The following is a 12,492-nucleotide window of genomic DNA, read 5'->3' as shown; positions in this document are numbered from 1 at the left end:
AGACCCTTCATCAGAAAAGCTTTTCTGATGAAGGGTCTAGGCCCGAAACGTCAGCCTTTCTGCTCCTATGATGCTGCTTGGCCTGCTGTGTTCATCCAGCCCTGCACCTTGTTGTCTCGGATTCTCCAGCATCTGCAGTTCCTACTATCTATGGTCTGATTTAAAAAAAAAAACATTAAGTTGCATTCAAATCTAGTCCTCAAATTGATCATGGCCTTTGAGTGAGAACTTGGTACACAACTATTGTTTCATTTTGTTAATCCTTATGGTTCAGTTAGCTGGATAGCTGGTTTGCAATGCAAAGTAATACGAGCAGCATGGTTTCAATTCCTGTGCTAGCTGAGGTTACCATAAAAGGCTCCCCTTTTCAACCTCTTCCCCCAACCTGAGGTGTGGTGACTAAACCACCAAAAAGTCTCTCTCCAATGAGAAGTCCTGTGGTTCAGTACAACTATGGTGACTTTAGCTCATGATATCTCAGTAAAGATATTGTACCTTAACATGTTTTATAACTAGATAGACAGTCTACTTATTGTGGAACTCAAGTTAAATAGCTAGCACATATCAAAAAGCAGTGAATGGCTGTATATTGCCAGCTTCAGTACTTGTCATACAGTTAGATTCATTCAGTTTAAAAGTTTGTTTCCTCACTGTCCTTCACTGGTAATTTGAAATCTGAATGAAGCTGCAACTCTGTCGTTCTCCTGTTTTGTTTATAGATAATAAAACGTTCCCTTGAAGTATGGGGTAGTGAGGAAGCTCTGCAAGAAGCAAAAGAAGCACGGCAAGAGAACAGAGAGAAGATGAAACAAAAGAAGTTTGACAAAAAAGTCAAAGGTAGGCAAAGAGGTCAAGATTAAACTGCTACTGGATCCCAGCCTGAAATAATTTCAGTAACGTTTTTCCCCATTCCCACCCACTTTTCTGACTTGTTCTTGCCTCTACCCTTCCTTTCATTCCCACACAAATAATACTCTATTGTTCCCCTGACCTCATTGTAGATCTTCGTCGAGCTGTGAGAAGCAGCCTATGGAAGAAGGAATCAGCTCTTCACCAACATGAGTATGGTCCTGAAGAACAACATGAGGAGGAGGAGGATATGTACAAGAAGACATGTGCCACATGTGGCCATCAGTTAGTCTATGAAAAAATGTAATTGATTTGATTTTATGCTTCGCTTGTTGTATAATGATTCAGCACTTCAATAAATGTATAGGTTGATTTTTTTTAATAAATTGAGCATTTCTGTACACTTGCTATTTTTGAAAAACTGTTTCAATACTGACATTTACCATTATCTTTCCTGAGCTTTGGTTTTTAAAAAGCATAACATAATCAAGTGTAACCACACAGGAAGAGGCCATTTGGTGCATGTCTGCACTAGCTCTTCAAATGAGCATCACTACCTACTGTCAAATCACCTGCTTTTTTCTAACACTGCACCAATTTCTATTTCTATCCAAATAATCACCCAAAGCTTTCTGTCATTTCATAAGGCATGTTTTGTAAATCACTTTAAAACTGTGCCCTCAGGCCATTCAGTTGTATTTCATGGTACAGAAAGTGACTATGCCATGCTTCCTCACATTACCACATACAAGATAGCAGTCAGCTCTCCTCATGGATGTCTTTATTTCAAAATCTTTTTGACAGTGTAACCGTTGGCCAGTCCTTGCTGTTCATCCTACAGAAAATACACAAACACTGCAAAGGAGGAAAAAACAACGTACAAACTGATGGCCAGAAAACAGCTCATTCTGCAATGGAACAACCTAATCCTCAATATCACTGGCCAGCAGTTATGTTTGAGGCAAAAATATTAAAACTGAAAAAAAGTAGAAATTCTTGAATTGATACTATAAAACTGTAAACATTTTTAATGTCACCTGAATTGAGTTATCCATTTTTGACACTCCACATTGATTTAAAACTCAATGTGGTGGTAACTAAACCAAGCCATCCATCTGATTGTGTCACCAATATATTTTAACATGAATGAGCATTGTAAAATTAATCTCAACTGCTTCAAAGTCCCATTGTTAGTCAACCTATGTCCAATCCCAGACATGCCAGAACAAGCCGTCTACCAGTATAGAACAATGATTTGTGCTTGCAATGAAAATTTTTATTTGCATTATGATGGTTTATCAAGGACTGTGCTCCAAGAATCAGGCCACATAAAGGAACTTCAGGTCAGAGGCCATCTCCATACCGCTAACCAATCAATATAACAGGACCTGCATCATTCTAAACAGTTACTTTGCAAGTAAAGCTTTAGCCATATATAATGTTAATTGTAAATCATGGTAAAACTCAAAAGCTGCAGCTGGGTTACACATCAAGGATCAACTCCTTCAGGCCTCTGAACCTTTGGCAGATGGTGGCTGACGTCCAAGGTAAAGTCTCAACGATGACCAATTAAAGCATTAGCACATCTGCCTCAATCTGATAACGTCTTTGAGAAATGCCACTTGTCTTGTGCTCACTAGTTTTGTATTCTTGGGATCGTCCCTTTCTTAATCAGTGGACTAGTCAACCTTTGACTCTTTATAGGGCTAGTTATTTTAATCAACCCGATCAGACATGCTGTGATACACCTCCAAAGTGAGTGGGATTTGAACCTGGATCTTCGGGCTGAGGTACGGTCATAGCCACTGTGCAACAATCAGATTACCCTGGTTTAGCATTCATGCTGACACCGAGAGGCAAAATGTGGAACTACCTGTCGCATGGGACAGCATTCTGAACTTTTCACTCAATCTTGAAGGTTGAGAAGATTGCCTTTAGTACAAACCATTCTCCTAAGCACCCCATAAATTTGTGTTTGTTGCAAACACAGTGATAGGTCAGCACAGGCATCAGAAACATATTAAAAGGAGAAATTCTTTGCTTCTACATCCAACATTGTCAGTCTTGCTGTCTGTGAAGGATGTGACTCAAAGCCACATTTGATTCAATGGCCCAATGTAATTTAATACATCACAGTCGGTTCACAAAGGAGCCACAAGGGTAATTTGATGGTTCAGAACATTAAATTGCAAGCAGAGGTCAAGATATGGCATTTGTTCTAAGTTTTGGGGAATATCAGGAAGGATATATAAAATTAGACTTCACAATCTCAAGGAAATGTAAGAGTTGCTAAACAAGTGTGGAGCTGGAGGAACACAGCAGGCCAGGCAGCATCAGAGGAGCAGAAAAGCTGACATTTTGGGTCGGGACCCTTCTTCAAACATCAGCTTTCCTACTCCTCTGATGCTGCCTGGCCTGCTGTGTTCATCCAGCTCCACACCGTGTTATCTCTGACTCCAGCATCAGCAGTTCTTACCATCTCAGAGTTGTTAAACAACCTATGATTCCCAGATTATATACTTAGAGTGCTATTTCATGGTTACTGCAAAGCTAGATTCTGATGATCAATTCAATTCCAACTATGCTACACTGAAACAGAAAAGCTTCAAACCATCTTTTTTCCTATTGTTGTATAGGCAATAGAAATAATCAATACTAAACTGTGGACTGCTTAAACATGCAGGATTGCCATGGAACTTGCTAACTAATGAGCCATCTTAGATATCTCTAGTTTTAAACATCTATGTGGAATTGATGTGGCACGAGTGCAAACTCACGTATCCCAATATCTGCAATATATTTCCTACAATTATCTTCAGGGTCCAACTGTTCACTTTTGGTTTGTCCTAAGATTTCGCCTTTGGCTTTTCCCACCAGACTGGCTGTTCATTAGCTTTTTGATCACCGAAAAACCAATCTCCAGACAAACAAGGTCTAAAACAATCTTTAGAGTGAAAGAATGACTTTGAGATGAAATCGGTACAAAGCTACACATGGGGGTCACAGATCAAGATACATTTGATATCAGCATTAAGTGTCCCAGATGTAAAGCTTTTTGCAATCTCATGGCTTTATGCTAGTGATATTTGAGTTTAATGAGCCATAACATGGCTCAGCTCAGATAAATCTGATGTACTATACTGAGAATTAACAATTTGCTCTGCTGCATCACAACGTCCAAACAACTTTCCAAATATTCAAGTGCAGGTTTGAAATCAAAATTGTGCAATAATGCAGTATAATGTCTGAGGTAGAATAATTTGTATCATTGGAGTAGTTTGCTGCTTCTTTAAGTATTTACTGTGCCATTAGTAAAATGGCACAATTTCCAAAATTTTCTTTCTCTCTCACCAATTTTTCTTTCTCCCATGTAGGTTTACATAGCATGTAGAGCACAGCAACAGGCTATTCAGACCAACCACTCAATTAGTATTTATTCTCCACTTCAGCCTCCCATCTTTTCTCATCAAAACGCACCGTTACGGCTTTCTATCCGTTTCTCCCTCAATGCGCACCTACTTTCACTTTAAATGCATCCACACTTTTCACTTTGACCGCTTTTTGTGGTAGCCTGTTCCAAAATCTTGTTCCAAACTAGTTCAAGGTAGAGCAACAGGTTAACTAAAGTTGGTGTAAAGTAGATTGCAATAAGAACAGTGGTTAGAAGACAGATGATTAAGGAGATATTGACTATCAGGAGCTAATTCATGAGAAGAATGGTGAAATGCATGCAGAATAACTTGAAACATGTTGTAAGGCAAGATATACAGTTGAGAAAAATGGTTTTGGCAAATACAGTCAGCAGTAAAAGACAGGAAATGTATAAGAATATCGATGCACTGGGTCAGAGACAAACAAAATGAAAAATGATTAAGAAAAGAAGAATCTCAGGACTGCCACTGAAAGTTAAAAAAGGCGGTCTTCTTCTGACTCTCAGTTTCTATACTGTCAAAAGTTGATGGGTACACCAGTTCAATAAGTTGGGCAATATTTGCAGTGATCATATCGACAACCTCCAAATCACCACCAATTTTAACTGGAAACCAATGCAGACTGTGAAACTGGAACAGCAAAAAAGGTAAAAGTCGCATATCTGTCAGAGCTGTTGGGAATGTAGCATTGTAGAAATTAGATCTGTGCAAGACATATCTTTAATATTCATTGGATTATTCTCCGTTGATTCATCCCATCAGAACTATGCAGAAACAGGACTTCATATTAATTCCTTACAACACTGTTTAATGGGGTTAGCAATGGAATGGAAAGTGGTCCATCATTTCACAGATGATATGCAATTCAAGGTACTGGAAGCAATATAAAGTAGGTTGATATGTGTCTTGTACAAGAGCAGCAACAAAAGCAGAATGGATCCTGACAAAAGTTAATTAATTCAGGTGTTAGGACCCAAGAAGAGGACAGGGTAAGCTTCAGATTCTGTAAAATATTCAAAAATTTAATCAAAATTGCAAAGTCATATTTTACTTGGCAGTATTCAAACTTTACTAAACTAAATGTCTCTGAATACAGATATTGCCAGATCTCTCAATACTGAATTAGATAGATGTCAGGGTTTTAAAAAAAATCTGTACCCGAGGGATGGTATCCTGTTTTATATACAATCTGGTGTTTTAAAAGAAGAAAATGCAGTTTGGGAAGAATATATGAATTCAATAAAATTAAATTTATAGTCCCCAGAGGTTTACCCATTTGTTGTTTCTGCTTTGCTAATACAATTTGCTCATAGCTTCATGACTTAAAACATAAGCTCCACCTTCACTTCAATAAGTCACATTAACATTTTGTAGGAATTCGTAGCGGCACATGAATTTTGAAGAATAAAAAGACAACATAGCATTAGGGGTCAGTTGATCATGAAACCAGTCCCATATTGCAATGTCAATTTGTATAAAGGACATAACTCAGGCACAGATACTCTGCTTTTGTACACAGCACCATTTTCACCTCAGACTCATTGCTGCTACAGATTCAAGCCACAGCCTTTTGATGAGACATGACCAACTGGTGATTGTTGAAGTACCAGCCTCATTGGTCAGTCAAAAGGGGTCTTGACCTTCTGTAGTACAACCAGATGGCTTAACAGTGACTGGACCCAATAAATTACAACATTGTTATCGGCCTTCAGTCATTTTCATTAGATTTATAAAAAATATTCATTAGTTTTTTCAACCATGTGGTAGCTTCATCTCTCCATTTCCCACTCTATGTGTGACTTGGATGGGTGCATAAAATTTTAAAACAATATACCCTCTCATTTTTTTTTTTAAAAAAAGGACAGTATCCCAAATAAATTTCAGTCCCATTGATATCAGTAGAGTTACCTATTTGCTGTTACTAGAACCAAAAGAACACAATACAACGTCTAAATTCAAAACTTTGGTCTACTATCAAGGAACACAATTTCAGACAAGTTACAACATGCAACTTAAATGTACAAACTGGAAGGTAGATCATAAGGATAGAGCAGGTATTAATTAGCAAGATGCAGTGTTACACTGTATCCAAAACCAAACCAGATGAAGTACAAAGCAAATTTAAAACTTAGGTCAATTTCAAAGACTTAAATCAAAACATGTATGTTCATCTCTTGAGCCTCTACAGTCTCTAACTATTAAAGTCTATTTGTTTGTTTTGAGGAGAGGAATCCTTTCTAATGTGAATGGCAACTTTCTTCATGCTCCATGGTTTTCACAGATAACTGGGCAAAAAGCTTCAGAAAAGGTATTATCGGTACAAGGGTGTTGCTTGTATTCACTGATGAAAGACTGAGAGAAGTGCCAAAAAATGGTGGGTTTGGAAAATACAGCTGCAGCACACAATCGTGACTACTGAAGAGCACAGAACTGCTGATAGACGGCTAGTATATGGTGGTCCAGCTCAGCTGTGAACAGCAGATTCTCCAGAGTGACCATGTACTGTTGAATGATTTGGTGATGCTATAAGACAGAAACAATGCAAATGTTAGTACTATCATACCAAAATATTGCTGACCTGAACTCCAGTTTGCAAGGTTGTAATGGCAGCAGTTCTCTGACTAATTTTGTTCAAATAGGTGTACACGCTACCCTTGTCCAAACATGTTTCTGCCAAGATTCCCGTCAATTCTTAATTGTGTAAAGTCACATCAATGTTTTGCCCGGCCACATGTAATGGAGAACATACCTCTCAGGCTACTGTGCAGCTACGTACCAGGAACTTAGTTGTAACATTGGTGCCTATCCAACGATTTAATAATTCTATACATAATCCCTAAAGTTAACTGAATCATTGTCTTAGCAGCCACCACCAGCAGTGCCAAATTGCTTTGACAACAAACATGGAAAACACTTTGGATGATACAACTTTGAACAACATATCCCAGCATTTTAACCTGAAGGAGTTCAGAATAATGAAAAAGGAAATAAATACACTGGATCACAATCCCTCTCATACAATAGAGCACTAGTGCACCAAGTCACAGACAACTCATGGCACAAACAAGAAGATTATGACTGGTTGTATCAAACTGACAGATTGTCTCAAAAGCAGTACAGTTGCCTCTACAACAGGAAGCTCTGGACTCAAGCACAAAATCTACACTGGTATTTTAGTGTGGAAATGAGAGAGTGCAGCAACTGTTGGAGGTGTTATCTTTGGGTGAAATGTTAAATTGAGGCTCTGTCTGCCTATTTGGGTGGATGCAAATGATTTCATTGCAACAAAAAGGACGAAGGAGTTAAACCAGTGTCCTGGTCAATATTTACCTTAACCAGAAAAGGTAGACAAGGATAAACTGCTCCCTTTAGATGAATTAGGGAATACTGAATTAATGTCTGTGCAAAAGACTGGGGTGGGGGAGAGAGCAAGTGAGGAGGTGCATTTTTATGCTGCATTGCTTATGTGTATGGTGGAAGAGGAAAAAATTAATGACTTTAAAAAGGAAACTGAATGAGTGCTTAAGGGAAACAAATTTGCAAGGCTATGGGAATCGAACACAAGAATGAGTCTTGATCGACTCACTCTATGCAGCAATGATTCACCAACTACACCCATCAAAACAAGATGACCTGATCATTCATCTTGCTATTATATGCAGCCTTTGCTCAGTGCAATTGGGCTGCTGCATTTACCTACACTTCAAAAGTAATCAATTAGCACCGAATCACTTTAAAACATCCGTAGAAGTTGCTAAAACACTAAATACCCCCAAAATTGCGCTTTCTTTAGGGTTATCGCATATATATTTCCGAGTATTTAGATAGAAAATATTTTATTAACACCATACCTTATATTGGCCAAATTATTTTTATGATCAAAATAACTAACCTGGAGGAAAATTTGCTGTAAACGTCCAATGCAGTTCTTATACCAAGGTGTATTAAAATCAATCCCACCAGTTTCACACCTTGCAAGATGTTCTGTCAGGATCATTATAAAACGCTGTGAAGAATAAAGAATCTTCAGTACTTAAATGAAGAATTCTATGGAACAAATGTGAAAAAAAATAAGTGAATTAAAACAGGGGAACCCAACATACAACTTTACCTGGAAAATTACTAAGAAGAGGTTTTTCTGCTCACTTTGAGCAGATTCAACCTTCTCCTGAAGACGTTCAATCTGTTCTTCCAAAGGACCATCTTCATCTTCATCACTGTTCTGATCATAGTCATCATCACTGTCTCGCTTTAGAAAAAAATACAATCATACCATTGCTCTAATTATTAGAAATTTTATACTCTCCCCATAAAATTGTTCTAAGTCATTAATAATGTTTTAATTTCTTTCCCTCCGTTCCAAATTGCTTTTTGGCAATTTCTTTCTAACAAATGGTTATATTTCTGTTTGGGGGACCCATAATTGCCATGTGCTGCATCTGATGTTGAGCAAATGTCCAAATCTCACTCATGCTTTATTGGGTCTCAGATCACATTGATCACAGCCAAACAAGTAGTTTATGTTCTTTTCCCATGCAAAATAAAACCAGTTTAATCAGAGTAACATTTTTATTTTTGCAACATGGAAGATCGGATATCGCAAGTTGTTAAGCAACACATACCGGTCAAAACTCTATTCTACATCTCCCTACTAAATGGAGTTCTCAGTTTCAAATGTCGCCTTGCTCACTGTATCACCCGGTGATACATACAAGGAATCACCTCGTTGTTACAGTAACAAGCCACTTTGCTTTCTTCCCTTAACACTAGAAAATTAGAAATGGATTGCTGGTCATTTGAATTCTAACAGGTTAACTTTACTGAGGATTCTTGTCTTCCTTCCAAATATGGAGCTCATGAATATTTGCTTTCTTGAGAGCCAGAGCTGGCACTGATGGTGTCCACTGCTCCACTCTGTGTTGCCAAAGGACTGATTCCACGTAGTGACCAGAAGTCTCAGTGCTCCCTCTCATGGCATAGAATAAACATTGCAACCACATTTTCACCAGTTCATTTTTTTAATCTCAGATCCTAATCACAAAAATTATATCTTCTAGTTCATGAAAACTATGTATTAAAGAATAGTCTTGACATGTGTGTCCATACAATCAATGTAAAGATACTCTTGGCTATTCTATTTGTAGTGATGTAACAAGGTGAGCTAGCAGGACCTCATAGAATGTATGGAGTTCCCTGACTGGGACTGTTAATCTCATCCAATCAGGGAGCCTGATATAAGAGCAGGACTGTCTGACATCCTATTCACTCAGAGCTGGATAAATGTCAAGGACTCTCCACATGTAAATAAAGGGTGACTTGATAACAGGATACTGGCTCTATGGAGTTATTTCACTGTTCTTTCCAGCTGGGTTACCTCTGAACACATATCAGCTCTTTTGAAAGGACCTAACAGGCAGACCTGATAAAGTGATAAATCAAAAGAACACCCAAGCACATACTACCTCAGAAGAAGAAAGCACAGATAGAATGAGACTTTATACAGGAAGGTTGAAAACCAATCCAAAACCAGGACAAACGCACTGACTGGCGAACATTGATCATATGTATTTACAGCACAGGAGGGCATTCATTATATTGATACCTATCAGCTGAAAGAAAAAGCGATACATTCCAGCAGTGGCTTGGTAGCCATCAAAGGAGTTGCTCTGACCTAGATCTGATGTTGACTAAAGGTCTAAATTTCCCTCATGTTTTGCACAGTCAATAGAAGCACTTGTATCACGGATACATATTTGTTTTTGTTCTGTTTGCATGCAGCATGAAACCAGTCTGTCGTCTAGCCCAAGGAATATTTTCTTGTTTATTTTGTTGCAAGCTTTTTTTTTAAAACATGTGATGGAATTTCTCCCCTCTTCACTCTTCCAGCTAGCAAGTTCCAGACCCACATCACATGCCTAGGTGAAAAGTTTCTCAATCTTTCTACCAAACATATTAAAACAAATGTCCCCACAAACCTTGCCTATATGCAAAATCAAAATGTTGGAAATACTCAGCAGGTAGCATCTATGGAGAGGAAGTTATGATTCAAGGTCAGGACCTTTTAATCGGAACTAGGAAAAGTTAGCTTTTAACGAATTGAAATAGGGGAAGAGTGGAAAAAAGTGATGCTTTGTAATGATCCAGAAGAAGGAAATATTGAATGACAAAAGTATGGGTGAGCAGAACCAGAGGGAAAAATAATGGGACAAGTGAAGAAACATGAGATAGGTCCAAGGGAGGTGTAAATGGTAAAATAACACCCAGCTACCAAATGAGAGCAAAAATGAGAAAAACAAAGTTAACACCAACATGGTGAAAGAAGAGGGGGCAAAATGGGGAGTACTCCCTGTTTAATTTCAATTAAAACTCTTCAAAGTTCTGATGAAAGATCACATCCTGAAATACTAACTCTGTCTCCGTTTTTATTTCAGAATTCCAGGATCTGTAGCATTTTGCTTTCGTATTAGATTTTCCTACACATTCTCCCCCAGTCCCTCAATTTGGTACATCTTACACCGTTCATCACCAGAGCTATATTCACTCAAAAGGTTCAGCAGAGGGAGACAGCAACTGAGAGATTGCAAATCAGTGTGAGGATGGGTCCATACGGTTCAGTAGGGTCAGACAGCAGGAGATGTGGTGAGCAGGATTGGCAGTGGTGGAGAAGCAAGTAGAAAGGTTTTTCTTGCAGTTTGATCATTTATTTTATTTGCCAGTTTAGAAATTTAGCATCATAAAATATTTCAAGTTATAGGCTCTAATGTTTTAATATTTTTCTGATGAGGAAGATCCTATAGAAATTACAGCTTTTACATTAATCTAAATGATAAAATCTGATTTGCTTAAAGTTGCTTCATTTAAAGTCACACTTTTCAGGAATGGAACTACAACTTGAAGTGAGGACTTAATGTACAGTCTTGATATAATGAACTGGTTAAGTGTGTCAAATGTGTTTAGTAGACTGATGTTTGTCAGACTAGTTGTCATAATGTGCTTATTCCTGGTTCCTGTATTTTAGGTGCAGTTTTGGTAGTATACAGCACACAGCAGCCCAAGTTACAACACAAACTACAGCCACCAGAACCAGATGACAGCAAAATAGGGAGCCCTAGATACAGCTGTTCCAGTACTAATCTAGTACTTTTCCAGTTCCATTCTGTGATGAGCAGGAAGCCCAGTAAAAGAAGACAAGTGACTTACAATGAAATAGCAGTGTTACAGGTGGGAAAGACCTTGACTTTTCTTTACATCAGGAACAGAATATGTATTTTGAAAATATTTTCTATTAGCTCTGAGCAACACCAATCTATATTCAAAAGTCACTGGAAATCTAAAATAAGAACAAAAAACTGCTGGACATACTCAGCAGATCAGGAGGCATCTGTGGAGAGAAACATAGATTTGTTTCAGGTTAATTTCTGATGAAAGTTCAGCGACCTGAAATGTTAACTCTATTTCATTCCACAGATGCTGCCAGATCAGCACTTTTTCCCCTAAACTATATTCAATTAAATTTAACTTAAAATAAACTTACTCTTTTGTGCTGTTTATCCAGTTTGTCTTTCGTCTCTTCAAGCTCCTTTTGGACCTTTTGCACATGTTTGTTCATCTTTCGGATGGTGGAGTGAAGAATCTCCCAGACATACAACCTAAAATGCCACAGAACAGTTAATTCCACTCAACTGCAAAGACTGATCATAGTAGAATACTGTGGCGTCAAGTAATCATGCAGATTACCTAGTGAAATCGTGTGCCATTTCTGAAGAGAAGATCCAGTTTGCTACTGCTGCACAGTCTACAATCTGTGTTCTGATCATTTTATCAACCAACATGGCCATCATCTGCAGAATATCAAGAAAGAATGGTTAGCAGACGGGAAAGTAATATGATTTCATACTCCCAGCAGAGAGCTGTAACTGAACGGAGGAGGGGGTCAGACAATAGCCTCCATCACAGCTCCAGCGCACACTCTTTTCAAATGTGGCTCTCCATGTGAATGCAGTGTTCTATTTCAGGCAAGGTTGTCTTGGCTGACACCCAGGAGCATGCACACTAATAGCAAAATAACTCAAATAAATTGAAATAAAAAGTGATAAAGACCTAACAAACACAAAAATGAAAATAATGAACAAGTAAGTATATCAGTTAAGGAAAAAAATTAAACAAGATAGATTTTGTTGTAACACTAAAAAAAAAAAAGGGCTTTAGATTG

General features: G+C 38.1%; 2 protein-coding genes across 4 annotated transcripts in view; one reads left to right on the top strand and one right to left on the bottom strand.

Annotated features, from left to right (window-relative positions):
* LOC125487647 (DNA repair protein complementing XP-A cells-like) overlaps nt 1-1,252 on the top strand; it is a 23,206-nt gene extending 21,954 nt beyond the window's left edge. The window contains exons 2-3 of the mRNA XM_048619593.1: nt 720-837; nt 1,002-1,252. Coding sequence (XP_048475550.1) covers nt 720-837; nt 1,002-1,156 — 273 coding nt within the window. The 3' untranslated portion in view covers nt 1,157-1,252. The remainder of the gene's footprint in view (nt 1-719; nt 838-1,001) is intronic.
* A 2,526-nt stretch (nt 1,253-3,778) lies between these two features.
* Nucleotides 3,779-12,492, bottom strand: part of LOC109928462 (nuclear cap-binding protein subunit 1) — a 59,472-nt gene continuing 50,758 nt past the window's right edge. For 2 of the 3 annotated variants that reach the window (XM_020528405.2, XM_048593233.1), the window contains 5 exons: nt 12,018-12,121; nt 11,815-11,929; nt 8,392-8,529; nt 8,173-8,286; nt 3,779-6,803 (listed from right to left, as the gene is read on the bottom strand). In XM_020528405.2, the coding sequence (XP_020383994.1) occupies nt 6,693-6,803; nt 8,173-8,286; nt 8,392-8,529; nt 11,815-11,929; nt 12,018-12,121 (582 nt within the window). In that variant the 3' untranslated portion in view covers nt 3,779-6,692. Of the gene's footprint in view, nt 6,804-8,172; nt 8,328-8,391; nt 8,530-11,814; nt 11,930-12,017; nt 12,122-12,492 lie in introns of those variants that run through there. The other variant, XM_048593227.1, reaches the window with a different exon arrangement.

The sequence above is a fragment of the Rhincodon typus genome, chromosome 3 (assembly GCF_021869965.1).
Source record: "Rhincodon typus isolate 14 chromosome 3, sRhiTyp1.1, whole genome shotgun sequence".
Lineage (NCBI taxonomy): Eukaryota > Metazoa > Chordata > Chondrichthyes > Orectolobiformes > Rhincodontidae > Rhincodon > Rhincodon typus.
The sequence above is the reverse complement of the archived record's forward strand: the minus strand, read 5'-3'. Positions and strand labels throughout refer to the sequence as shown.